Genomic DNA, 27932 nt, shown 5'->3' on the forward strand with positions numbered 1-27932 from the left:
TACGTAGAGCACTGATTTAGTGCTCTCATTCTTAAATAACTGCTGGGTTTCAGAAGAGTTACAAGAACTTACCTATTTTTGATACATTTGCTTGTCTTCTAAATTTGGTGGCAGGCAGTCAAGACTGTGGAGTATTAGGGACCTGACCATGCAAAAACATACATTCCTTCGAAAAACAGACAAAACAGATTACCACTGAAAGGAAGCAAGTTAATTTGATCAAATACTGTAGGCTACATGTGGTATATGGCACAGATGTAATGACTCAAGACATTTCTGTTTTCTTTCAGGTTGTGCCAAGGAATAAGCCAAGAACAAGCTTTTAGTATCCTAGCATGGCAAATGAAGAAGATGATCCAATTATACAAGAGGTAAAATTGCTTGGTGGCAGCAGTGGTTGTACATGAGGGGTTTTTTTTATTATTATTCTAGTTACCACTGTTCTTACATTGCTGAAACAATGTGTCATCAACATCAGTGGTTGTCTTACAACCAATGGCTTGCTCTGTGCAAGGAAATATGTTATGTGGGCCAAGTGTGTGGCTCATGGTATCTATTTTGCCATAATAGTGGTGTCCGTGTTGGCAGATTCAGCTCAGGTTTTTCACCCTTTGTGACTTTTCAATGTCAGAAGAGGAACACAGGTGGGGAACTTGCTTCTACCACTGTGTGTTTCCAGTGACTCTATTGTATGTCTCCAAGAGCTGTAAAAAATGGGAATGACTTTAATGAGTTAATATCTGTTAAGTATGAAACTAAAATGTTTCATACCTTCTGCTAAAACAAGCAGTTGTGCTCTGATTCTGGACTTCCGTAAAGGACTGCTATGTCCCAAAGAGTAGCCACAGTGTGCTGTTCATTTTATGTCTGAATTTACACACCAGAAACACAAGGAAGGGCAAGCTTATAATAAGGAGAAAAGCTATGAGAAGAGGAGTGGGAATTGTCAGGAGTATATCTGAAGTTATTTAAAATGGCAGCTTCTGTATGTGATACTCATGAAACATCTGTGGATTTTCAGTGCTGGTGGCAAATGCTGATTTTGAATCAGATTTGGGATGTGGGTCTCTTTTTTGTATAATTTAGAAAATTCTTATGACAAAATACTAGTTATGCTGTTACCTTTCAGTCATACCGCCAAGGAGAGAACTTCCTTATCTTTCTATGATGGTGATACAGATTCATGTCAGCCTCTGAAGTGAAAGAGGAAATTTACCTCTTTCATTTCAGATTTGTTTGCCAAGTTTCCTCAGAGAGAAAACATAAAACTGGAGCCACTGTCTGCTGCCTCATCATAGTGAGGGTTTTTTTTTGTTTGTTTTCTAAAAAGGCCAACTGCCGAATTTCATGTCAAAATGAGCGAAGAGGAGACCTTTGCAGGAGAGTCATGAACTTTCCTGTTTCCTGTGTTTTATGTTAGAGTTTGTAATGAAAAGATAAAATTGTCCAGTATTTGAGCTCTAGGGATTGTACTTTCATCTGAGGCTCCATCAGTTACCGGTGGCATCTGATGAAAACTGTTTGTTTTGCTTATTAGATTGACGTGTTCCTGGCCAGAAGTTTACTGGAGAAGCTGTATCTATTTCAGGTATTTCAGTTAACTTTTATGCAGTGATAGTTTGTTTAAAATAAATTCAAAGAGCAGTAACTTTCCTTACTTCTTTAGCTTGCCAAGACCTTGGACATAGGCAAGCCTGTTTGGGTCTCAGTCAGTTGAAACATTTAATACTAAATCATTGCCAAGAGAGGAGTGGTCATTTATGGCACAGACTTTTCATTAAATCACTCCCTTTAACCACCCTAAGGGAGTGCTTTTAGTAGATGTTGTCTTTTTATCATGGTTTGAATAAATCTGCAGTCTCTTAGCCATCTTCTGTCATCACTGATTTCTGCCATCTTTACTGAACAAACATTTCTTTAGGACTGGCCCTGTTTAAGACAACATCATCATTATTCATGGGTTAGTGCGAGTCATTGGAAGAGCCCCCTTATGTGTGGCGATTAACTAGTGATTGAAGGTAGAAGTATGTTAGGAAGGTAGTGGTCTATTTTCCATTATGCCACTGAATTTGTCTAATCATTTTATTCTTGTGATTCACTTCTCCCATGTGCAAAATGGGAAGTCTTTTGAAGCTGCAGGATGAAACATTCATTATAAACCAGTGATGCTCACTGGCAAGGCCACTGCCTCCTGTGCAGATCCACTGCACAGCATGTGCCCGCAGAGCATGGTTGGAGACAGCCAGACATGCTGGACCAGCCCTTGTGGCCTTGCCTCTGAGATACCCACAGTTGCTCCATGTCCAGAGTGAGCATTGGTTAGTGATGTGGCCTGTGAGCGTTCTGGAGAAATGTCAGCTCTGAGCAGGATGCTGGTATGGCTGGAAGATTTCAGTTGGATGCCACATTGTCCTGTCAGCTTTCCCAAACAATTCAGAAGAGACCTATGCAGCTAAACCTGTGTATGGTGTCCTGACTAGCTACATGTGGCACATGTCCTGTAAGCTAACGCTACTTGTGTAAACCCACAAATATTTTACTTTTAGGTAATAACTCTCCAGAGACATAATGCTGAGGGATGGGGTTTTAATTGCTTCTAACACTTCCTTTTTCTGCTGGACTAATGTGTGGTACCATTTTCCTTTCTTGGAGTTTATTGTGGCATGTGAGAGGCAGAAAGGGGGTTGTGTAGTGCCAAAAGCAGAGGACGTGAGGGGGAAAGCAACAGGCTTTCTAGGTCATACTCCCAAATCCCCTGATGATTGACAAATCAGTCAAGTAATGTCTTTTCTTGTCTTGTATCCATCTGGCAAGTGGATCTACATGTGAGGGGACAGGGAAGACTGAGTTAATTTCTGTGAAGTTCTTTGATATATAAATGAAGAGGGATTTTATGAAATGGATTTGTTTTCCAGTATCCTATTCGTCCAGCTTCCATGACGTATGATGATGTTACACATTTATCAGCGAAGATAAAACCAAAGCAGCAAAAGGTTGGTTGTCATTTGAGTCCTGTCTGTAAAAGGTGTTTTATGTTGTGCAGAATGTACTTAAGAAAAGCACATTGTGCTATTAAGCAGTTGTAACTGTGCAGATACTTGCAGGACTGGATCTCTGTGCTTGGACATATGGGAGAGTCTGTTGTATCTGTAGAGTTGAGTTTAGAATAAGAGTAGTTTATTAAAGAGAGAAATTAGAGTTATGATGGAAAATCTACTCTCTTGATATAAAATAGAGTCACTTAGGGAAACGTAGGTACTAATGCTAATTCAGCCTGTAGATCCTTGTGATAATACAGCTTGATTTAAAAGGTCTTCACAATATTCAGAAAAGGATTGAGTTTTGGAGGCATGCTCTGTGTTTCAGTGACAGTGCAGGTCTTGATTTCTCTCTTGCCTGGCTGTGAATCGGGAGCAGTCCTTTTGAAGTCAGTGGGGTTGTACAGGTAGTGAAAGTATAGCAAAAGCCAGAGTGATTGCACTTACTTGCAAATGTATCCCAGAACGGTAACTATGATTGTAAAATGCATGATTTAAAAAACACAGAAATAGATGTCTGTGATACTAGGATTTTGTTCTGGGAGAACAAAATGTTAAGGAGAGTGCTTGTGTGAACTTTGGAGTTAGGATGCATGTTGTGTTCAGGAAATTTTCTGTTAAAATTAGCAAACATTTGCATTGTAATCCCTGTGCAGACTTGTAAATCTGCTGTCTCATCCAGGGACTTGTAACTAGCGCAGTTTACGAGTAACGTAAAGGGTAAGAAAAAATGAGGCAATAGGTGTGATATACAAATTGATAAGGGCTTTGGCACACCCTGAAAAAGAATATATACTATATTGTTATAGTATATAAAGAGAAATACTATGCAGGAAAATGCTTATTTTTGAACATTTGTCTGAAGTTTAAAGTTCGGGGAGAGGAATAGTTCTCCGTGTAACTAAAAGCTTGGAGCTTGTTTCTGTACTTTGAACAGCGTAAATCAGGAATAATTATGAAGTCAGTGGTAAGTGCTACAGTTTCAAACTTACCAGAATCGTGGCCTTTGCCTCTGAAGAGGACATAATCACTTTATGCTGCTTGGTACCCAAGCTAGAAGGAAACATGCCTTAAGTTTGAGAGATTCTGAATGGATCCTCAGTGATGGGGAGGTTTGTGCAATATCTGCACTGATAAGTAAACCAGACTGATAATGTAATGAAAGGTATCCAACAAAGTGAAGGTGTTTTTCAAGGCTGCCTAAAGAACTGTCATTCTCTGCTCCCATTCATTTACATGGGAGCTTATATATCTCTACCCTATTGTTAAAATGTCCCCATCCTACAAAAGCCCATATGTATATATGCTCAACTTCATGCATGAGATTTGCCCCATGGATTTGAATGATGCTGCTTATGTATTTAAATTTGATATAAACCTATGGACATGTTAGCAAGCGTGAGATTGAATTTTAATTGACGTTTGGAGTTCTGCCGTGATAATTATCTGTCTTTCATATTATTTAGGTTGAACTGGAAATGGCCATTGATACTTTGAATCCTAACTACTGTCGCAGCAAAGGAGAACAGATTGCTCTCAACGTAGATGGCACATGTACAGATGAAACAAGTACCTATTCCTCGTAGGTGTCCTCTTTGCCTTCATTTCCCTTTGTGGTGAGCATAGGTGTATGTATGTCCTCCAGGGCTTCAGGTGAGAAAGGTGAGAACAAGTGGCTGTACAGTCTGGGGGTGTGCTTCAGACACTTACAAAGGAAGAATTCTTGGAAGTAACCTACATGTTTTGGTATGCTTCATGAATTCTGAATTGCAAACAGAAAGATGAGTATACATATTTGCTGCAGTTGTTGATATTCCGTTTTGAGAATTGGTGATTTCAGACCTTTAACATCTGTATGCCATATTGCCTGTAGAATGCAATCTCACAGCATTCATCTGTCTGCAGGAAGCTGATGGACAAGCAAACTTTCTGCTCTTCGCAAGCTGCAAGTAATGTTTCCCGTTATGCAGCTGCTGTTTATAAAAAAGGTAAGCTGCTTTTGCTTACCCTTCACGTCAGTGAAACATGCTCATTTCAGGGTTAAAATAAGACCTATTTGTTCTTCTTTTTTCAACCTAGATTTTAATTGACGCACCTTTAAAGAAAGGAAAATTTTTCCTTATCAATGTCCTCAGAGTCCTTGAGAAGGTCTAGCAAAATTGTAAATATATGAGAACACTGTGGGTTTGTAGATGCCTCCAGGACCTTAACAGTGCATGGAGGCCTAAAATAATACACATTTGTAGCATAAATTTATTATTATTATTTATATTACTATCTCCTCCTAATTCTGTCTGTCTCATTTTCCTGTTCAACATTTTTGCCCCTTTCTTGTCTCCTAATGCCATCACAGAGTTTTGATCAGAGGATCATTTCAGATGAAAATACGTAGATTGTCATCAGTGAATAGTATTTTACTAGGAGTGTCCTTTTGGATAGATCAGATCTGAGCAAGAATGTGGCTGTCTACAAGATCTGGTTTCAACACACAAAGGAAAGTAACAGAAATAGGTCTTGGTCTTTCATACTCCATTGAAATCCTGAGCACTGGATGAATTTTTTACTTCAGTCCCTTTCTACGTTTTACTGTATTAAATACTTATGTTCAATTTAAGCTGTGCCTTTACAGAGATAGTGAGATAACGAAAAGTGCTGTCCTTTTGCAGTGGAAAAAAAACTAATTTTAACCAACGTTAATTCTCTTGTTCAGGTGAACTTCACCTGACTCCACTACATGGAATTCTTCAGCTGAGGCCAAGCTTCACCTACTTGGACAAGGCTGATGCAAAACACCGAGAAAGAGAAGCTGCTAATGAAGGTAAGGGCTCCATGAGTTGCATTTTCTTTTGGTAGGTGAGATACAAGTTCTCTCTATAATTGTACTGATAAGAGAAGTTATATATTCTGAAGGTGTTTATTATAACAACATACCAATTATAAGGCTGTTTCTCAGATTGTTTCACTGATCTTATTTTCAGTGTAGTTGCATAAATGCTTTTGTGGGCACTGTGGGGGGGCATTGTCAGAGGGATGGGAGGTGGTGGGTAGTGTCAAAGGGCAGCAGTAAGGAGTGTGTCACCACTTCCACTGAAAAGTTGCACTGCAAAGCTCATGGGAGCAGTATCTCCTATCACAGGAGTAGTGTGGTGCTGTCGTACATCACATAGTTTGGCAAGCTAGGATTGAACCCATGGTGATGTAGTTCCTAGTACTGCTTTCTTCCTGCGTGGGCTCCCAAACAGTTACAGATTGGCTTTAGCTTTTTTACTGCAGTGGTGTGTTTATTCTGTTGTGGTTTTTGACAGGTGGTGATTCATCCCAGGATGAAGCTGAAGATGATGTTAAGCAGATTACTGTATGTCCAAACTACCTTTTTATGATAGTTCAGTCAACAGTTCACAAGAAAGCATGACAATTCACACCCAAATGAAAGGACAGGAAACTTCAGCTAGTCCTGGTGACCCTGGGCATGGGAGGGGGGAAGCAAGATGGACTTGCACTTGTTGCACAAGCATAAAGATGGCACTGACAGCAAGGAGTGATTCATTTGAGCTAGGACCCCTAGCTTCTGTTACTTATGTACAAATAAATAATGCAGGTGTTTGGTTTCAAGGATTTTGGCACTGTATTTAATGATGCCCAAATTTTCTAGGTACGATTCTCCCGCCCTGAGACCGAACAAGCTCGTCAACGGCGTGTTCAGTCCTATGAATTCCTGCAGAAGAGACAAGCAGAAGAGCACTGGATTCATCTACATTATTATGGCTTGAAGGTAGGTGTGTGCTGGTTGCTGAGGAGGCTGCCTGGGCCTGAAGGCTCAGCCAAGTCTAGAAATGTTTTTAAATCTGGGCCCATGAGAATCAGGGAATCATCAAAAGGTAATGAAGAAAAGTAGGTCTGTAGGCTTGAACAGACCCTGTGGTGCTCTGTACCTCAGGCACTGGATAATGCTTTGGGGTCTCCGCGCTGGAAAAGGTTTAAAACTGAGTTGGAAAATTATGAAGGGCGGTCTGAGTACAAGAATTACTCAGGTCTTGGATTATGAAATGGACTTTGTAAAAGACTTGGGGAACCCAGTCAGTTGAGTGTCAGAAATCCTGTTTGTCTGACCCACATGCATGTCTGTCAGGAGATTTTGAAGTCATAGCAACTGAAGTGTTCCCACATCATGTGAGCATCGTTCAAGAAAGTGAAAACAGAGCATCAGTCAGTGATGTGGAACACTTGAATGGTGCAGTAATGACAGGGTGGTCACAGTTTGGAATGAGGAATCCAGCTCTCTGGCATTTTGTATGTTTTCAGTATGTGGGAGTGACTCTTCTTTTTTTCCGTATCTCCAGGATAGCCGTTCGGAACATGAGCGCCAGTATTTATTTAGTCAAGGTCACAGCCTTGCTGAAAACACAGAATTAATTAAATCTCCCAGGTAATGGTTTAATGGTTTCCTACAGAAATTGCAGTAATTTGTTGGGATTGTTTTCAGAGTAGTAAGCAGGTGTATTCTTTAGAAGTCTGCTCTGTGATATTTCTATCCATGATAAAAAATTGAATTGTTTAAAAAATACAGAAACGAACTAGCCTTCAACTTATTCAGGTTGCTTTCTTTGTTTCCCTGTACTCTGAGATTAAAACTAGTTTATTTCACTTGGCCACTTGTATGTTACTGCAACCCTGCATTTCTGGGATTGTGAATACTGTAAAGGAAAAGTAAAACAAAAGCTCCTGCTGGTTAAAATAAATTAAAACTCTGTAACCAATAACTTCTGTTGTTAGCAAATCTTACAAAACTTTTTCTTCTGATTCGAGAGAGACACCTGAACGTACTTGAAGCTTGTTTGGTTTTGTTTCTTGGTGACTGCAGCTATACAGGAATCTTCCCATGATGCAGTCAGTACTAAAGCTTCCCTGTAATCTGATACAGCCATGGCCCAAGTAATAGGAAAGTGGTAGAGACTCTCCCTAATTGTGTGGGTGTGTTTTTCTTAACATTTAACGTCTCAGTGGAACGGTGCTACGTGTTCTGAGAAGTCTTTTGGATCTGATTCTTTCCTCACAGACATTGGTAATTACATGGGTGGGAAAGACGTTTTGCTTGTTGCTGGCCTGATTCTCTGTGTCTACAGGACTTCACATGATCCCTCTTACTGCTGTGGCAGAACACCTGTTTTAATGTATTTACTCTTGTAGTTCCTCTGTTTGAACCTCTCTTCTGTACAGAAGAGCTGTGATTCTGACTCCCATTTATTTCATACCTTCTCTTCAGGCAGATGAATGTCAATAGCTTTTAGTAGTACTGAATTTATGGAGGAAGATGGGAGAGGAAAGGGGAGAGCTGTCTTTTTCAGGCTAATGTTTGTTTTGTAGGTTCACACAAGTAGGATTGCTCTAAGCAAGAAATAACTGTACTTAAACCTGCCAAGTCCCAAGACAAGCATTTTAAGGATGTGTTTTCTTTTCTTCTAGTGAATATTTAATGATGCTGATGCCTCCAAGTGTAGAGGAAGAGAAGTAAGTATTTGTACAGAATGTTCAAAGTCCATATTGGCCGGATGCTCTTTTTCATGGGCTGCAACTCTGCTTGTTTATCTGCAGTGACAAACCAATGGCTCCAAGCAATGTGCTTTCTATGGCCCAGCTGAGAACTTTACCCCTTGCTGATCAGATTAAGATCCTGATGAAGAATGGTTTGTAGCTTTTGCAATACGTTTACACTTTACTTTGTGACCTCTAATTGCCTCAGATAAGGTGCCTTTCCTAGTAGTATCAGTTCTGTCAGCCACCAGACGAGAGTCTGGCTGGCTCTGTGGTTCTGTGAGGAATGCAAATCCTGAGCGAAACTTTCCTTAAGACCTGCTGTGCAGAGAAGAGTAGTAACAGCAGATCTGACTGCTGCTTTGTAGGTCTGCAGTCAACTTACTCTTAGAATAATTTCTAATCTGAGGATAGCTTTCTGGAGACATCTATTTCAGCAGGTATCTCCTGGAATGTGGGATCTGAGTGTGAATTGTAAGTTGAAGGTTAATGAAACAAGCTGCACTTTGGCATTTTCTGGGAAGTTGTCAGTAATACACACTTCATGAGTGTCATCTGGGAATTTTATTTTGTCTCTTCAGAGTTACTATCTGTTGAGAGCAAATCCTGAGGACTTTGCCTCAGGACCTTCCTGTCTTTGTCAGGTGTCTCTCTTTCCAAATATTGCCAAAGGTGTAGATATTTAATTTTATTAATGCATTCATTTGGGATCAATTAAGCTAACCAACTTTAATGCAACACTAGCAGATATTTTTAGAACAGATGCTGACTGTAGTGCGGTGAGGGACTTAGTAGAACTTAGGTTTTTGGTTTTTTTCAAAGATACAGCTTTGACCATGAACTTCAACATAAATCATAGTATCCTAGATTTATAAATTTCTGTATCATGTGCACTGAAGAAACCCTTAATCTGGTGTGTATTTTGCCTTTCAGTGAAGGTCATGCCATTTGCAAATCTGATGAGTCTGCTAGGCTCTGGGACTGACTCTACGGCAGTTCTCCGCTGCATACAGCAGGTGGCAATGCTGGTCCAGGGAAACTGGGTGGTGAAGAGGTAATGGCTCCTCTTTGTTACTGGGACATGCTTTTCTGCTTTAAGGAGAGGATCAGAACAATGGATTTTATATACTCATCTTCCTTGTGTCCCAAAGTAGCCATGTTCTTAAGTCACAGTACTGTAAAATCTTAATTTAATGTTTGATGCTTTTTAGTGCAAGCAGATACTGAAAATTCAAAGTGCTGATGTTAAAAGGTAGTATCTTAGTACTTTACTCAGCTCAAATTATGGCTGAGCAGTGATGTAATCTGTATTTGCATTTAAGTTATGTCAGGTTTTTGATGTTGTCTTCACTCGTGTTCTTTTGTGAGAGAACTGTCCCAAATTCTTCCAGAGATTAGTGTCAAATATAAACATAGAAAATTAAACCAATGTCAGCTATAGTATTTCTTAGCTAAATTCAAAGAAAGATCTTGGTGCAGTCACCCTGCTGTTGATCAATGGATGCTGCTCTTGTCAGCTGATAGCTACCCTCTAGAAGGCAATACCTGCTTAATAAATCAAGCGTGGGGTACTGAGTGTACCACGTGAAATGGATTCTGTATCATCCTCCTGTTTGTTAGGATAAAGTATCCCACTGGGAATTGAAGTCTAAAGTGCAGTATGATTTTTTTTTTACCTGGGTGGAGCACTGCATGCAGAGAATTACAGCTCTCTGTGTTAAGATGAGTGGCACCGGCTACCAGTCCAAGTCTGTTAGCAGGATGTGTTTCAGCTATTGTGATACAGGCCTGTATTAGCAATGTGAAAGTTTTTACATGTCCCTCCAGCCATTCCAGAAGGAAGCTGGAAGCAAGTTAAAAGACAGTATATTAGCATTCAGATTGTTTTTATGTTATAGCTGCTTCTTTGCTACTAGTCCGAGGAGGATGTGTGTATCTCTAGTAGATGTGACATGTTTCGGATGGTTGGGCACAGAGCAGCACATGCACACATCAGAGCTTTAAATGGAGAGGGGACCCATTTCTTCAGCCTGAGTAGGAACAAGATCATGAACCTGGGTTTCTTTGAGGCTTTGGAGACCATGCTAACAAATGTTATCCATTTGGTCTTGCAAGCAGACGAGGACACAGGATGGTGTTGGTCTCAGGGCTGTTTGGTTCGAGCATGACATTTTGTAGCAGTGTTCTCTTAAGCCTTTGATTGCTGGGAAGTAAATAAAAACCCCATATGCCCATACATCAGCATTTTGGCTAAATGCTGCCTTCAAGGCTGCCTACCAGGTTAGCCTAAGCATTTCTTAAGATCATTCTGGTCTTGTTTACACTGATCCAGGGAGGATAGGCTTTGCAAGAACAAAGCAGAGCTTGTACCTGGGTTGCACGCATCTGCTAGCCACAAGGCTATGCTTGCTGGTGTAAGCCTTTTTGCACTAGTGTAATTGCAGTGGTGTAATTACACCAATATTAACTCCTTTAATGAATATCCATGCTTTGGATAAAGGTATAATTTAACTGCAGAAGAGTGAGGACATGTTTGTTATGTTAATCTTCACCAGTGCCATTTTCCTGGAATACCTAGTAACTAATCAATCTTCCTTTTTAATTAACAGTGATGTCCTCTACCCAAAAGATACTTCTAGTCCACATAGTGGAGTCCCTGCAGAAGTGCTCTGCAGAGGGAGAGATTTTGTTGTAAGTATAAAAGTGTGTGGTGTTCTTAGAGGAAAACACAGGTAAAGTTTGCCTCAGAGGCCACAGCATTGCAAAACTCTGCTGCTTTACTGCAATACGGCGTTTCCTCCAAAGAAATTATTTGTACTTTAATCCTGAAGGTGTTGTTACAAGTCTGTCATGGGAGTGTTGGTGTAGATTGACGTTGTGGCTGGCTGGCAGGTTCAGATCATCTGTCATTAACAGTATTCATCCCTTTCTAATACATGCTGTAGAGCCACTATCACACAGCCCCCACAGTGCAGGGCTTACAGAAAAGCCAGGACTGGATAATAAAGTGCTTGTTTCCTCCAGATATATTTCCGTGGGCTCAGGACCATGAGGTCTCAGGAGGGCAGTGTGGGTAAGCCTTGTGCTCCCTGAGCATACACTGTTGTTCTTTAAAAAGGACTTTATTCCCCAGAACTGCTAATCAGTGAAAGGACTTTGATCCTAGGCACCTTTTGTGAGCAGTAGCTGCACATGGAAGTTGAAATGAATACAGGTCTTGTAAACAGACGCATAACCACAGCAAAAAGGAACAACCTCTGCATTGTTTTTATTTTTGCTAACCATGGAAAGAATTAAGTTCCTAAGTGGTTCCCAAGTTCATATTCAGTTTATGGCTTCCACCCCATCAAAGAGAAGCTGATGGGTGCATTGCTGTCATTCTTTTCAGTTAGACCTGACTGTTCCCTTGTTTGCAAAGTTTGTTTATGAGCTTTAGCTCTGAACAGGAGCATGCTGTGCAAGAGACTTTAAGGCTATTAACCTTAGTAATATCTGTACTAGTGGAAGATAAAACTGATGGTGATTGAAAGGGACTTTTTATTGTGTCTTGATGTTTGACCAAGACACTGCCATATGGAGACCTGGGTTCAGGTGCGACACAGTGACATAAGTCTTTAGGACACAGCAGACTAGGTGACATGTCATGCATAAAGTTCTAGAGACCAGAAATTATTATGCTCAGTGAAGTAAGTGGTAGTGTGTTAGCAATTAAAATATAAAGATAAATTATTTTCATTTGAATTATGTCAAAAATACCTTGCATGAGAAATGGATTTGTGTTGATCTTAAAGGCAAGTAATTGCTGATTAGCTCCACAACAGCGAAAAAGTTAAAATGTTAGACAATAGAAAGCATTGATACTTCTGGCTTTCAGACAGGGTGAAATGTCTGGTCATAAGGCTCAGAAATAGCATGTAGTGCTGTATTGCATCTGTGGAGGAAAAAAGCTTAAAAAATGAACTTTATTAGAACTTTATTACCTTGTATATATTTGTGTAAGTCAATTAATAAGGTTAAAAAATATTTATGGCCACGAGTGACTTTTAGTGTCCACCTGTTCCACACTGTACTTTGGGGAGGAGGAGGAAAAGTAATTTGTGTCTTTTCTGAAAGCTTCTGTTTTTTTCCCAGATTCTCACATAATAAATTCAGAGGACATTGGCTCTAGTTGAGGGTAAAAGGTCTAATGAGAAATGGCTGCCTCAGAATTGTGTGCAAGGAGAGCTGATAGATCTACTTCCTTTGGACAGCAGCTTCTTGTGCTTTAAAACAGAAATGCTCGGTGCCCTAAAGTGACCATGGTGGTTTTGTGTGTTTGTGGGCAGAGAGAAGCTGAATCAGAGAAAAGGGTGCATAGATGACATTGTAGGGCAGGAAGAAATTGGCAGTGAGATTTTATAATTTTTCACAACGTTATTATCCACACAGACTAAAAGAGGTTGTAGTCTATTTAAATGGAGACGGGAGGAAATCAAAGGTCATATTCAGACGGTGTCCTGCCCAAGTCCTCATGTATCCTGTAAGCCTGTTCTCAGCAGCTGCCTCTCAGGATGTTAGACCTTAGGAGCTGCTCTGCAAAGCACCTGGCTTTTCCTTGGTTAGGGATGAGTATTTGAGTGGCAGGACATCTCAGCATAACTGTAAGTGATGTGATGTGCATTGAAGAAGGGAATGGGCACTTTCCAGGGCGCTGTGTGCTCCAGAAAGACAAGAGTCACCAGCCTCTACTGGCCCCTACATTAACAGAATTGGATGAAGAGTTTCTTTAAGTTGACAGGTGTGTGAGAAGCTGACCCTCAGGTGTGACTTACAGAGTTCCAGCATCTCTGCAGTGGGGGTTTTGGTTTTTTTTTGGAAGCTAACTGGAGTTTAATTTCAAGAGATTCTTCATAGCTTGTGTAGTCATAGGTTCACCAAGGCAAACCATAGACACTCAAAGATTTTGATACTGTGTTAATGGCCATTTGAGGACACAAGAGGCCAGAGAGTGTTTTCCCACTACCTGGCTGATAATTGCCTACTTCCACATTGCTGAAAGGAATGGAGTTTCCCTTTTTCTCGTAACATCATTGAACAGGGTCATTACTACAACTTCAGTAAAGCAACTGCTAAATACAGTTACTGGGTTTTTCTCCTTCTTTCCCTTCCTAGATGTGGAAGTTTACACAGGACCGCTGGGTTGTGAGAAAGGAAGTGGCAGCAGTTACGAAAGTGAGTGGTGTTTTTTTTTTTTCTACCTAAATCAGAAGTTGGTGGCAAGTGTTGGGCATTGTCTGTAGGGCAATAGTGGATGCTGCTGCAAGCCTTTTCTCAGGTTCACGGTGTCAGCATTACTGCTGACTTGCAGTGTTGTTCACCAGGTATGCCTTCACTTTGGAATAGGTATAGATACATACTCTTTTAAGTATGCAGCTCCCCAGTTACCACAACTCCACAGGATCTGACTGTCCTTGTAGTTGAGCCACTGGAATGCATCTTGTCGTCTCCTGTGTTTCTGTGGAAAGCTGGACACAGTTTGAATTAAGCAAACTGTTTGTACACCAAAGCAGCTGAGTGCTTGTGCAGTCCACACTAGCTACTCTGCTGTGGGTGTGTTACAAAAGAGCAACTCTTCTGTTGGTATTTGTCAGTTGTCAATATTGAATAAAAGCTTTAAAGCAACTCAGGCACCTGAATATTCTGTCAAAACTGCCAAATGAATGAGAAACATTAAGTGGACAAAATAATTTCCTTAAAATGCAGTAAGATGATAAAACACAAATCTGTTTATGCACAGACCATCTATTTTTGGAATGTAAGATCCAGTGCTGCATAAAAGCTGTGCATGTGTAGGGGCAGCATGTCTAACCTGCAGCTCTAAAATAAGATTAACATTGTAGAATATACTTCTCGTCACAAGAGTCTTTTCATCTCAGTTTGGAAACTCCCTTTTCTTCATAAAACATGCCATGAGCTATTTGACTCTCAGGTGATTAGTCATCACTGCTCTCTGAAGTCCTGTGCTTTTAACATTGTGTGAAAGTGTTGGTGCTGCAGAGTATCTCTGACTTAGTTGGGTGTGTATTCATGGAGGTGCCCCATACATGCCAAATCAGCCCAACTCTTCCTGTCTTATGGAACAATACCCATTGCTGCATGGCTGTATGTGTCCTATGTAAATTGACTTCCATATTTATGTTTTTTTCTTTTAGCTTTGTCCAGAAGATGTGAAAGATTTCTTAGAGCACATGTCTGTGGCAAGAATAAACAAAGGTTGGGAGTTCATGCTGCCTTATGATGAAGACTTTGTTAAGAAGCATCCAGATATAGTTCAGAGGCAACATATGCTGTGGATGGGCATTCAGGCCAAGTAAATGACTTGTTTTATTGTGGGGAATAAGCTAAAAACAGAGAACTATCTAGTACAAAGTTTCTGTAGACATTGATAGATAATTTGATCTGTATTGCACTGAAGGTTTCTCCTTCACAGTCACCAGGCAGTCGTGTGGTGGGGTGTGTCACTGCATCATTCAAGTCATTCCTGTTCCTTGGCTCCCTGGAGAAATTGAGTGCTCTAGAACAGTAATGACCACTTATGTGAACACTAGAACACTAGTGAACACTTCAGCTAATGGCTAAAGCTGGCATGGCTGCATGCAGGCATAACAACTGAAACTGTCCTGGTATATTTTATCTTTGTCTTTCAGATTAGAAAAGGTCTATAATCTCTTAAAGGAGCACTTGACACCAAAGAAACAAGAGGCACAATCAGGTAAATGGAATTGTGCATGGATCATCTTAAAGTACATGTATCCCTCCTTATTCTTTGGTGGTGTTTTGGAGTTCCTCTCTTGTTTTGAATGTGGTGGGGACTGGTCTTGTTTTGTTTAATATTCTTCCTTTCTTGCAATTTCCTCTGGATTATTTGAGAAAGATCTTGGTCTGTACTAACATCACTGATGTTGGGGTGACACAAGCTTACTGTAGCATCCTTGTAGTAGGCCAGAGAGGATTCCTTGGCACTGGGGAGTCACTATTTGACAGTATAAAATCCGCTGGTTCTGTTACCCAGTTCTTCATTTAAGGCAGCTTGTATGGTGTAAGGGTGTAAGCAGCTCCTGAAGAGAGGACAGCGCCCATGCACAATTAATTCTCACCTCTCAGTTTGCAAGCTAATGTGCATGAGGTGATTTTTTTTTATTTCCCCTGATTTGCACTGGGCTCTCTGTGGTGTGGTCAAGGGTTGAGCAATTAATGAAGAATGTGTTTGACAGGGGGCTGTAAGGAGGTGTGAAGCCTTCTCTTTTTGACATCCTTCACCACGGATGCCAGTGAGAATATTAAAATATCTTCTCCATAATCCTAAAAGATTGTGAAAACTTGAGATTCCAGAGATTTTTAACTAGGCATTTGGCTCATTTCCAGGCACTGGAGCCAGTGAAGAGTATAAGCAGAACTGACAAATGAGCATATGAATCCATTTCAATACCCTGTGTCTGATCTGCTCGGAAGGATTAGGTGTTGGGTTATTTGGAGAGGATTAGTGAGCCTAACAGCAGAGAAGATAATAGTATGTGTGCTGTGCATGCTTTTGCCTTAAACACAGCACTCCTTCCTTTGGCGTTGAGACGGGAATCCTCTGCTGCCAACATGCCCCTTCCTTTCACCTTTGTATAGCTGGGTGAGGAACGGACACAGGGGAAGAGGTGCAGGATTGCATGGGAAAGGACCTCCCTCCTGTCCCTTTCTCACCATCACTGGGTAGTACTAAGAAGCGGGTCTCAGACTTTCATACGGTGCACCTCATGCTAAAAGGGTGTTCAGGTCCACTGTTGTACCTATAGGACATCCTTGTGCTGGCTCTGTCAGTGGCTGCAGCAGGCCCCACCAGCCACTAGATACTCTAATAAAAAAAAAAAAAAAAAGTTGTTGGGCAAAGAAGCATTTGGGTTATGAGTAGAGATGTATAAGCAGTTTATATCCTGGTTTCCTGATTTGCAGAAAAGGCCCTAGTGATTGAACAAGTGCACTTTGTCTTTGCTTAAGGTTCTTTGACTGGAACACCCTTCCCCAAGCATCTGGCTTACAACTGTCAACATGTTTATCTTTCAAAAAAACAAACACGACCCTCTCCTCCCCTCCCAAAAAAAGAAAAAGAAACAACAAAAACCCCACAAAAAAACCCAAAACTAAAGTAAAGTCTAATCAACTGGGTTTATGCCTTAGATTTCACAAGCAGATGATGTTTCCTGGTTTTATTTCACTATGAGCCCTTCAAGAAACATTGTGCAAGACTGGAGCCCTGGTTATGGTGAGATTTATGGTGTCTTTTGTTTCTTACTAGCTCATCCGTTGCTGGTTTCTGGGGAGCAAAGAGTCAACAAGGCTAAAGCAAAAGTCAGGCAGAACTATGGGCAGCTGGAGAAGGAGTTCCAGAAGCAAAAGGCAGAGATGAAATCAAATGACACTTCAGCCAAGATGGATGTTTCCAATATCCGTATTAAAGAGGAGCCTGTGAGTGATGAGGAGCTGATGGATACCTCAGCTTATGATGGCATGAACAACGGCATTGTCAACGGCCTCCATGCAGAGGAGGACTCCACGGACTCTTTAAACGGCCACTTGCCTGGAGGCTGCATTGACCGGGTAGCCCAAGAACTGAAGGCATTTGTGTCGTCAACGTTTAAGAAACAATTTGTACTCACCCTGAGTGAGCTTAAACGGTTATTTAACCTTCATTTAGCCAGTCTGCCTCCAGGACATACGTTGTTCAGTGGCATTTCAGACAAAATGTTACAGGACATGGTGTTGGACACTGGCTGCAAACAGATTTTGGTGCCTGTAAGTATGTTTTTCCCTTGGTGTGCTTTGGGGAGGAGGGATTGGGGGGACAGTTAAACTTCTGAGCTATGAAGTGTTTGTGTCCTGTGCTGGTGGACCAGAAGAACAGATGTGCTCTGAGTAACTGTCCGATATTGGATATGTTGAAGCTGCTGGAGGTTTGGCTGGTGTCCTCCTTCTGGCAGGCCCTGCACTCTGCTTTCTTTGCTCTGTGGTGTGCTGCATAGCTTAGTTGTCTTTGAGGCTCTGTTTCCATGCCTAAGCTGTTGGGCTGTGGTGACTCACTGTCCCAACTGGCTCCTGTTGACATGATCTAAGGCAGTCCCAGATTCCCATGAGCTCTCCTAGAGTTGCACAAGCTCCTTCTCTCGGGGACAGGGATGCAGTTGCGGGGGAAAGGTGCCATTGACTGCCTTGGAGTTGCAAGGCAGAGCCCTCTGGGAAGTGACAAACCATATCTGCAGCAGCTTTCTTGGGTCAGTCCTTTTCCTCCTAGACTGTGCAGGGGTATCCTTGTTTCTTTGCCTTTTTGGAAATGACATGTGTGATTGGCTGAGACAGAACCAGGTTTGTGTGACAGTAGGTTGCTTAGGAGAGGAAAAGGAATTTGGCATTATGGGAAAGAGCCTACAAGGAAAATAATTTTACAAGACATGTGGCAGTGCTGGTTGGGTTGCAACCAGGAAGAGCTTGGGAGTGAGCTGCCTTTGGGGAGAGAGGAAGAGACACCTGTGAAGTGTTCGAAAGAGCAAGCAAGGTGGAAAGAGGAGGAAGCAGGCAGGCTGATGAGAGAGTCTGGAGCATGGGACTCAAAACCCAGCTGAGGAGTAAGGGTTGCTTGCGGGGCAGGGGTGGTGCAGAAATAACATTAATTTGTGTGCAAAGTACATGTTGTGGCACATGGGGATCAAGTAACAGACTTGAAATGCCACTAGGGAGACCATCAGTTTTGGTACTTTCTGCTTTCTCTTGACAGCTTCCAAGTCCTGGGATGATGTTTGCCTGGAACTGCCTCTTAGTGCTGGCTAGGCTCTCCTTTGTAGGTGGTGTAATGTATGCATTTGCCATGCTGATGGTAAATGGCTGAGGTCATTGCTGCTCTATTACTTGGGACTGGGACTTGTTTGCTTTGGAAATTGGGGGATTTGGGAAATTATTTCATCCACTCTTTGCTTAAAGCCTGTGAGGAGTGAAAGTGGGGTAGTTTCTTTTTTCAAAAAACAACCAAAATAAAATCCTCCTGAAGAGAGGTCGTTGGGAACTTCCTTCTGTCTGGAAAACCCTGTCGCAGGAGACCTGCAGAGGTGTAGAAGAGGTCACTGGAACGTCTCTTGCTGGAGGTCTGGTGTAAGTTTCAGTTCTGCTGACCCAGAATTTACTGCAAAATTTGAAATCTTGTACAGGAGCCTGTATAAGCCTGTACTGTTATCAGCAACGTAAATCGTTACCCCCAAGCCTCCCCCTGATGCTCTGTGTGGATGGCAAAGGTGCCAGGGCTGGTTTTACTCCATGGGCTCGTACACTTCGGTATTTCTTGATTGTTCCCCTGGACCCGATGAAGACGCCTGAGCTCAGGGAAAGCCTGGAGGGTTGTTTAGTGTGGGATTTCATAGTTGCTCATTAGCTTTCTGTAATTGAAAGTGCTTTGGTGATAAAAATCAATGATCTGAGGTAATTAAAATGATGTTCTGTGGGGGGTGAAGGCACTCTTGGCTTGCATACTGCCCTATTATAGAAAACATGTTGCTGAAAATGGCAATTGAAACCTTACCAGGGGAATGCAGCCTTTTATAAAGCTGACCAACTGCACCCAGGGTATGAGATAAATAGTACTTGTGGGGAGGCAGAAGAGATGCCACTCCAGCTGCAAATGAGGCCGTGGGGAGGCCTGCAGGGTGCTGTGCTTGCTTGCGCTTTGTAGCGTCCTCCAGTGGGAGGGAAAAGCACACAAAGAAATAGTGAATCCTGGGCAGATGCACCCAAGCGCAGCGGGCTGCTGCTGCCGTCAGAGAGAAGGCGAGTAGAGGCATCCTCGCAGAGGCTAGCACTGTGCGTGTGTCCGGAGCTTGGGCAGGCCGAGCCCATGTCCAGCCTCACAGGAAATGTTTGTGCGGGAATCTCGCTCCTCAGTATCTGCACCCATTTCCTGCAGACCGGTGGGGGTGTGTGAGGGTGGCTGGCTCCTGCTGGTTCCCTTCCCATGGTCCATGGAGTGGTAAAGTTCTGCCCAAATCTTGAGGATATTTTTGAGGCATCAGGAAATGATGTAAACATTGCTGCTGTCCTGCCTAGCGTAGCAGGAAAGGAATGCAGCCCTGCGCTTACGGTGAGCCTTTCGGACCAGTACCGGTGCCAGGCTTCTGGAGAGGTAAACTCAGCAGTTTACCTCCAGGATTATTCCAGCTGATAAGGTTTTTTTTCTAGCAGTCTGAGCCCCTTTCAGTCTGGTTTAGCTATAATGCGAGACTGCTTGGCAGTGGCTATTTTTAGGATGTGCTCAGTGCTTGAGTGAGACACATCTCAAAGCCAAGGGCTCCTCCCCGAGAGCTTCCGTTTTAATGTGGCAGTCCTGTGGACTTGGGCAGCAGTTCATCTCCTAAAAGCCCTGCACTAGTTCTGGGGGCTTAGAGCAGGAAGGGGCACGGGGCAAATATTTTAAAGAAGGATTTTAGGCAGGGGAGAGCTGTTTCAAGGTGAGGCTGGAGAGATTAAGTTAACAAATGCAAAATGGCTAAGGGACAAGGGATAGCGAGGCAGTAAAGCTGTTTTGACAGAGCAGCATGTCTCTGAAGAGTCACTGATGGCAGTTCCCGCTCCTGTGGGCAGGCTGTATGACAGTGGCAAGCGAGCAGAGTGCTGTTGGCAGCAGTGTTTGCAACAGTTTACAGGGTAAGGCTGGACGAGAGGAGGAGATTCTGTGGGGTTTTCTTCCCAAATAAGCATTGTGTTTGGTTTGGAAGCTGTTTCCTCACAGAATGGTCAGATAAACACAGCTGCATTTCAGGCATGTGGCTGAGGCAGGAGGAGTTTGCACTCGGGGTCTGTGTTGAGTGACTTTCTCAGAGCGAGGCAGTGCGTGGCTGGGTGTTCCCGGTGCCCTGTGTTTTGCCTTCCCTGCTGCAGCTTTTTCCTGCGGGGAAGCTGAAGTATTTGATTTTACCTGTGCTTGCGTATGAAAGCACGGAAGAGAGAGTATTCCTCAAAAGCGAGTGTCCTTACAAGAAGAGAACTATGTCAGGTATTGAGAGCCTAATAAACCTGAATCCTGGCTCTAAACCAAGTGTAAAACCTTGGGAAGAAGGAGTTCTGGAAGAAACTTGCTATGTTCCAGCCATTTGGACCAATGTGAGAACCAAAGCTGCTAATCCCACCAGGTGGCTTCCACTGGACAAAACTTTTCCCCTTTGCAGTAAGATTGGAGCCAAAGCATGAAAGGAAAGGCTGATCTTTCACTCTTGATGCACAGGTCTTTTGGCAGGGTGTGAGGGAGGAAGATTTGGTTTATACCAGCAGCCAGGATTGAGGGATACTGGAACAATCAGGACCGGCTTTTTAGCTTTTCGTAGATGATTGATTTAGGTCATCTGGGTGGTTAGCAAGGAATAAATTGTTAGTGACAGACAGGAAGAGACATGTCAGGAGTGAAGGCATATTCCAGCACTGCTCATTAGTCCCTGCTCCAAGGGGAAATGTAAAGGCAAATGGATGGTATTTTATTTTTTTAGGAGTTTGGGGCACGGAGGGCAGGCAGTTGTGTTCCTTCCTGTGTGCAGGGATGTGAAGCCTCTGTCTCAGAAAAAACAAATGTATTTCTCTAGCTTGGCACATCGCAGTGGGTGGGGTGGGGGGAACCGAAGAAAACCACTTAATTTTTGAGCCTGAAATGAGCAAGTGTCTGGTTCATTGTCATCAGCGTTCGATCTTCTGCAGTTCAGGAGTCTGCCCCAAAACAGAGATGGCAAATACAGCAGCAGCACAGAACTTGTTAGTAATGCTGACTTGGGATTAGTGAAGCGGAAAAATACAGGATAGAGTCTGAATCTTTAAAACCTTCCACTGTAAATGTAAAAACCTCCAGAAAGATCCTGCAATGCACTTGGTGCTCTGAGTTGAATACTGCTTTGGATGGTCTGGAAGCAAACTCTGCTGACACGAAAAATCTAGATGTCTTGCCATGAGGTACCGCCTAACATCCAAGCCCTGGGATTGTTCTTCTGGTATGTGGTAGCTGTCCCTTGTCCAAGGGGAAACTGTCCCCATGCAAAATTCACAGCATCCTGCCCAGCAGTTCCCTTTTAAAGCTCTGAAATGGTCCATCGTGTGCCAGATGGGCCCATGATACTGGTGTGGGTTACCCACCATGACCAGAAGCATCAGGCAAACGTATCTTGGGCCTATCAAGGCACACATGGGTGCCATGGTGCTCCTCCCATTCCCTAAGCCATGGTTACCCCCTCATTAATTCGGGATCTCTGTGCCACAGGATCACCCAGCAGGACAGGTTTGATGCAGATGGTGTTTCTGTTGAAGTCATCAGGGCCTGTGAGAAGGTGTCAGCCCCACAGCTGCAGGACAGGCCGTGCCTGAGCAGGCACAGGGGCTACCAGAGCAAAGTTACCCCTTTGAGTGTGGAACAGGAGAGGAGCTTATGTTGTTTCAGCAGTTCTCATTACATGGCAATGACGTTTTTGATTCAGTAATAGGTGTCCAGGGATACTGTATCGTGGAATCATTAAGCAGAACTCATTAAACAGATGGTTATTTTTAACAGCCTCTTGTTCTCAGTTTCCTCCACAGACTGCTGCTTCACCAGATGAACTAAAGGTCTATGCACTTTGGGAAGCCGGTGACACTTACGATCAGGTAAAGATAAAAATAAGTGACATTCCCAAATACATGTTTATTCAGCATTTGGCATTGTTTGAATTTATGTTTCTGGAAGTGATACAGCAGGTAGTTTTCCTCTTTCCTTATTGAAGTGTCCAGTTTTCAATACCAACTTATTTCCAGCTGAGAGGAAGCTCTTAGCTCACAGGGTGATCATTGCTGTGTCAAGCCAGGGCAGTGTGGGCAGAAACAACATATTGGTAATACATGTCAGTAAGTAGCTCAGTGGAATACAAATAATTTTGAATCTTCAAGGAGAAAAGATTCTCTCTCCTCACACCAGGACCCAGTCCAATTTTTTCTTTTTTTTTTTTTCCTTTTGATTGTAGTGCAACATTGGCCAGAGAGGAAATTATATTGTTACCTGATGTATCTGTTTATTTTTAGAACAGGAGATTATTACAGCATATGGAAGCATCTCCTGAATTTTAATTGCTATCAGAGTAAATTAAGTGAAAGGGAAGACGCCTAACAAAATGTGGATGGACAATGTAACTCATGTGTCCATGATCTAAATACACTTTTATAGGAAAGACGCAAGCAGTATCCACCCTCCTGGCTGGAATGGACCACGTGAACTCCTGTGAAAGCATTTGAGAGGAATATGTTGCAGCCCCTTCTTCAGCATGTTCTTGTACCTTTGGAGGTCACCCAGGTCACAGAATAGGTTGCAGGTCTAGCCACGGGGTATGGAGAGATGCCTGCAGAGCCCTCGGAGGCTGCGGCACTGCTTGAGAGCAGATGTATATGGGATGGTTTCAGGATGACAAAGCGAGAATCCTCTAATGTAGTTCAGTGAATGTTTTGTACAAAGGAACATGCAGCTTTGATATAGAGAAATGTAGGAATAATTGTTCTTCTTTTTGTATTTATGATACTTTTTCTTTTAAAGCATCGCCAAGTTTTGCTTGAAATCTTTTCAAAAAATTATCGAGTGCGCAGGAATGTCATCCAGAATCAGTTGAGTCAAGAATGTGGAGAAGATCTAAACAAGCAGGAGGTGGATAGAGTGTTAAAGGTAAGTTTCTATTCAGTTATGGGTTTGATCCAATTAATACATGAATTTTTAATGCTGGCTTTGAGCAAAGGATCATGTTTTACCTTGGATTGACAAATGATAAGGATGCTAGAACAATTGTTGTTGGAATATGGGCAGAGCCTGTTTTTCAGCTTTTCTTAAAAATACACTTGTCTCATTCTACTGTCTTTCCCTCAAAGGAGTAGTGATCTTGACTCATACATTATTTTGTGTTATTGCAACAAATCTTTATTTCTCAACTTGGACCACCAGAGTGTAGTAAATGTGATACTTCAGAGTTATTTTTAAATAATGTGGAGTTAAACATGAAGGAGGTGAGGGTTCTGCACAGTGTTCTGAATATTACCATCTGACTGCTGTTGGTTAATGCTGAGGAGCACAAGTGCCACATACTCAGAAGGAAATGCATTTTATTCTGTAGTAGGACGTGCAGCAGTGTAGAGAGTGAAACCCGAGCCAAAACAAGCAGGCAAAGTACTAGTTAACACATTTCATTGTGAATGTTTATTTGAATCCTTTCATCTCCGTCTTTGAAGGTGCACCATTTACTTGCTAAAGGAGTTTAAGGTATAAAGTAAGGACCACACAGGCCGTGATTGACAAGCTTTAAAAGCGATGCAGGATGGCTAAGTAGAAAGTTGCCAACTAATTTAATACTTTAATCATTGTTGCTGGCCCTTTGCTCACTGTCAACCCACTTCAGTGAGACAAGTACTTAAGTACCTTATTACATTGGGATCTGGAAACGGAATAATAGCATATATGAAAAATTACAGATCTGTTGCTGTGATAATAAGCAAACTGGTCTTGCTTGAAAGAACCTGTTTGTCTTAGTTTTAAAATAAGCTCAGATGTTTCTGCCTGCTAGACAGTATTCATGTGGCTTGCCTCTGCTGGGAGATTGTCGAGTGACTAGATGAGCTCAAATATCAGCTCTCCTGGAACATCTGGACTATGTCCTGATACTAGTTTTTCATGATGCTGTTGCTATTTAACAGATAACCTATTTCTGGAAAAAATACCTTGCCCTAAAAAAACGGGGACTCTTTTTCTCTAAGTCAGTATAAGTGACTGTAAGTGTCTTCATGTGACCAGCCTTGTGTTGTGTCAGGCTTCTTTGCCTTGAATACATTTGTCACAGAAGTAAGTGAAATTATCTTTGTTTCTGAAATAAAATTTAGAAGCACAATTTAATGAACTAGGAGGATTTTCTGGCTTCTTTAAACCACAAGAGATTGGATTCCTCTTTGAGTGAAATTGGATTTTTTGACTCCGATTTCCCCATCTGCGTGTGTTCTTTTTTGATACACAGCGGAACAAACTGACAGAGTTTGTATTTTTGCATCTGCAGATCAAGTCTGCAAACCCTCTTCCTAGCCTCCACATTTAATTTCTTGTTTTTGCAATGTGCAAGTCCCAAGGCTTCAGAAAAAAAGGGGTGGTTTTTTTTTCCCTTTAAGCTCCACAGCATCCATTCTGTGGTGGTACTTAAGCTTGTGTTGAATTACCTAAGTGGGAGGGTGGGAGCAAAAGAAAGAGAAGCCGTTAGCTTAGAACTCAAGAGACTTGGTGCTCATCTAATAGAAATAAGAAAATGAACCACAAGAAAACCAGCTTACTGAACTCCTTTGCTGTGTGCTTACCCACTGTAAGCTTAGCAGGCGTGTGTTCAGAATACCAAAGCATGGTTATGAGGTTTGACAGTTTATTATAAAACATCGTTTCTTAAAAAGCTTCAGATCTGGACCCTGCCTTCACACCCCAGCCCGTTCCTGCTACTCCCTTCAGTCTCACCTGAGTTTCAGCCCATGTTTACCTGCGAGTTCCTCTTGTCTTCACCCCTCCCCGCAACCTCTCCTAAGCTGGCCTCTGCACAATCCCCATCTTCGACCCCAAAAAGCCTGGTTTCTTGCTGCCATCGCATTGTTTATCCTCCTTGTGGCCTCTCAACCTTCCCCCACTTTTGTTTGTCATCTTCATTTAAGCTGTATGGTCTTCAGGTTGGAGATAATCTGCTGCTCTGGATTCGTGCGCTCTCTTGTGCACTGGAGAGGAGGCTTTTGTTACTGATCACATTTATTGTCCCAAAGCCAGACAGTGGTTCCCAAGACCTTACGGACTTTCCCTGTCTCCCCAGGACTGCTGTGTGAGCTATGGCGGAATGTGGTATCTTAAGGGGACTGTGCAATCGTGACAGGAGTGGTCGTGGTCACGAGTGATCTCCAGGACGAAAGAGGAATCCTGCAGCGGGCGGCACAGACAGAGTAATGCCGTGGCCTCGGGAGTGTGGGGCAGGATCTGACCCACTTTGGGGCATGTGGGCATTGCAGACAGTTACTGACATCCCACATACCCACACACGTGTTTGCATGGCCACCCAGGCACAAGAGCAACTAGGAAGACAACCCTGTCTGCAGCGTGATTAATCTGGGATTTCTGATGTATTTCAATTCTCGTTCTGTTTCGTTATCAAAAAATAAAACCATATACCGACACAGACATGATGGAACATCATGGTCTAATACTTTATTTTGTAAGTAATGCCAATAAATTAAATTTGTTTACAAACATCCCAGTTTTTGTTAAATACCTAGATGCTCATACTTTAGCCTGAGCATTGCAATAGCCCTTGCAGCCCTCTTTTTATAAAGGGAAGGTAGTCATGTTCATGGAAATGTCAGGCCTGGGAGAGGGGGAGCAAAATCAGTGTCTTTCTTTGTACTACATAGCAATTGTTCTCTCCTGTTGTCTGTGAAATGAGTTATTTGGGAAAAGTACCTGCGTTTGAAACAGATGTGGAACAACTACTGGATTTCTTTTATTGGTGTAGGTCTTGAGGGATTTTTTGCATTAGTGTATGCAAGTACAGCAAGGTAAGTAACTGAGTGCACCCTCTGGATGGTATCCAGCTGTAATTATCACATGGCAACAATGTAAAACCTCTATTTTGTGTAACTTTTTTAAATAAAATTTTATCTTGAAGGTCAGTTCTACCCTGTCTTGTATTTGTCCAAGAAGAAATGGAAGCTGCACCTGCTCCTTTTATAGCCTGAAGGCTTAGGGAGGAAGGAGAGGTCGGGAATGTTTTAGCAGAGGTTAGAGGTAGATAGTAAACTGCTTTACATCATCCTGCTTGCATTATGTTCTTTAGGGGGTAGCCAGAGGTAGCTGTCAAGCTAAGGGCCTGTTGCAAAAGATGCAGTAACCGATCGTTTCGTTACAGGTTTATCATTGAAGCGTGACTGCAGTAAGATAAGGAACATCCTACTGTAAGCATTGTAGAACATTGTTACTTCACTGTTCGTGTTCTTTGCTATAATTTTCATCACATGAGAAGCTCAAGGAGATTCTATTAATTTCATCTGCTTATGCTCAGGAAGGCTGAGTTGTTGACTGAAATAAGCAGATTAAGGTAGTTAATCCAGATGAGATTGGCTAAGAATATTGTTACCATGCTTATGGCATTTCACATTTCTGTGGAAAATATCTATTTTTAAACTGCTAAACTCTACCTTAGTTAAGAGTTTAACTATGTCACTATTATTGGGAGGCGTTTTAAGTAAGTTCAGGCAGCTTTTGCAGCCTTTGCCTGGGCCTGCTGCATGCACCCATGGCTGACACTCCCTCATACAGCCCTGCTGCCATAGCATTACCTATGGCTGCATCTGTAAAGTTTCTCTCCAGGAAAGCCAGAGTCTGAGAGAAGCTGTGAAAGAAGAACCCAGCCTTGGAGGGTTTTATTGCACAACATGTACAGTTAAGTGGTTAAGCGTTAAAGTATGATACAGCCAGAGCTTAGCCATGGCACAGGTAGCCAAGGGGAAGTTACACTACAGAAAAATCAAGTGTTGCTGTAGAAATCTGGGAACACTTTATTTTTATAGCATAAAAATTGTATATATGAAAGTGTTCTAAATTAGCCAACAGTAATAAACCACTGAAGATCACCTATTTAACCAAAAAATCTGAATTGCTTTTATATAACTTTTGGTCCGGCCGGTGTGGCTCCCCCTTCCCCTGAAGTGGTGAGGAATATTAGTAGCAAATCATTTGTGACCAACAATGTCACGTCTTTCTCATTTAAGGCTACTGCTTTCCAGTATCTGAAGTGGGCCAGATCTCCAGGTGATGAGGATCCAAGCAGGAGGGAAACAGTGACCATACAGTTAACCTGATGGCAGAACAACACTTTCCTTCCACGCCACCCCCCTTCCCCTCCTTTTTGTACAGCATGGACAAACACAACAATGAGGAGAAACTACAACGTTCCCTCTGCATTTCTATCCCAGACAGGCCTATCCTTTTCCATTTAGTGTAACCTTTTCAAAATACAAATTTAATGGGAACTCCATCTGAGCAATGCAGGAAAGATGGCAAGACTAGATAATGCAGGTGCCATCTGCACTGAGTTTACTGTTTCCTGGTTGGCACAGATAGGCATAATTATTAGTTACGCATGTAGCTCGACTGGATTATTTATTTGCTTAGAAAAATATTCACAAGATTGAGATTCACATTTTTAAATGACTTTCAGAAAGCAGTACATGTTTTAGAGAAACTCTCAAAATATGAAGTCTTAATACTGCCACTGAAGGACAGCTGTACATAAGCTGAAC

The 27932-nt window shown here is 42.2% G+C and overlaps 1 protein-coding gene across 4 annotated transcripts; it reads left to right on the forward strand.

The window, feature by feature from the left end:
• The first annotated feature begins 287 nt into the window (after window positions 1-287).
• On the forward strand, window positions 288-25936 carry POLR3E (polymerase (RNA) III (DNA directed) polypeptide E (80kD)). 4 transcript variants are annotated; one of them, XM_010294655.1, is made up of 20 exons: window positions 288-371; window positions 1538-1588; window positions 2916-2993; window positions 4505-4620; window positions 4944-5026; window positions 5749-5856; window positions 6344-6393; window positions 6691-6810; window positions 7379-7464; window positions 8502-8546; window positions 8631-8722; window positions 9504-9624; window positions 11180-11261; window positions 13722-13781; window positions 14762-14919; window positions 15257-15321; window positions 16894-17390; window positions 22176-22253; window positions 23170-23295; window positions 25454-25936. In XM_010294655.1, exons 1-20 carry the CDS (start codon window positions 336-338, stop codon window positions 25508-25510), a joined length of 2109 nt encoding a protein of 702 aa, XP_010292957.1. In that variant the 5' UTR covers window positions 288-335; the 3' UTR covers window positions 25511-25936. The 4 variants fall into 4 exon arrangements, with proteins under 4 accessions (XP_010292957.1, XP_010292965.1, XP_010292980.1 ...); XM_010294663.1 differs by having other exon boundaries at window positions 23233-23295; window positions 25454-25510; XM_010294678.1 differs by lacking the exon at window positions 23170-23295 and having other exon boundaries at window positions 25454-25510.
• Window positions 25937-27932: the final 1996 nt, after the last annotated feature.

This window comes from Phaethon lepturus, unplaced genomic scaffold (assembly GCF_000687285.1).
Source record: "Phaethon lepturus isolate BGI_N335 unplaced genomic scaffold, ASM68728v1 scaffold48060, whole genome shotgun sequence".
In the NCBI taxonomy this organism is placed as follows: domain Eukaryota; kingdom Metazoa; phylum Chordata; class Aves; order Phaethontiformes; family Phaethontidae; genus Phaethon; species Phaethon lepturus.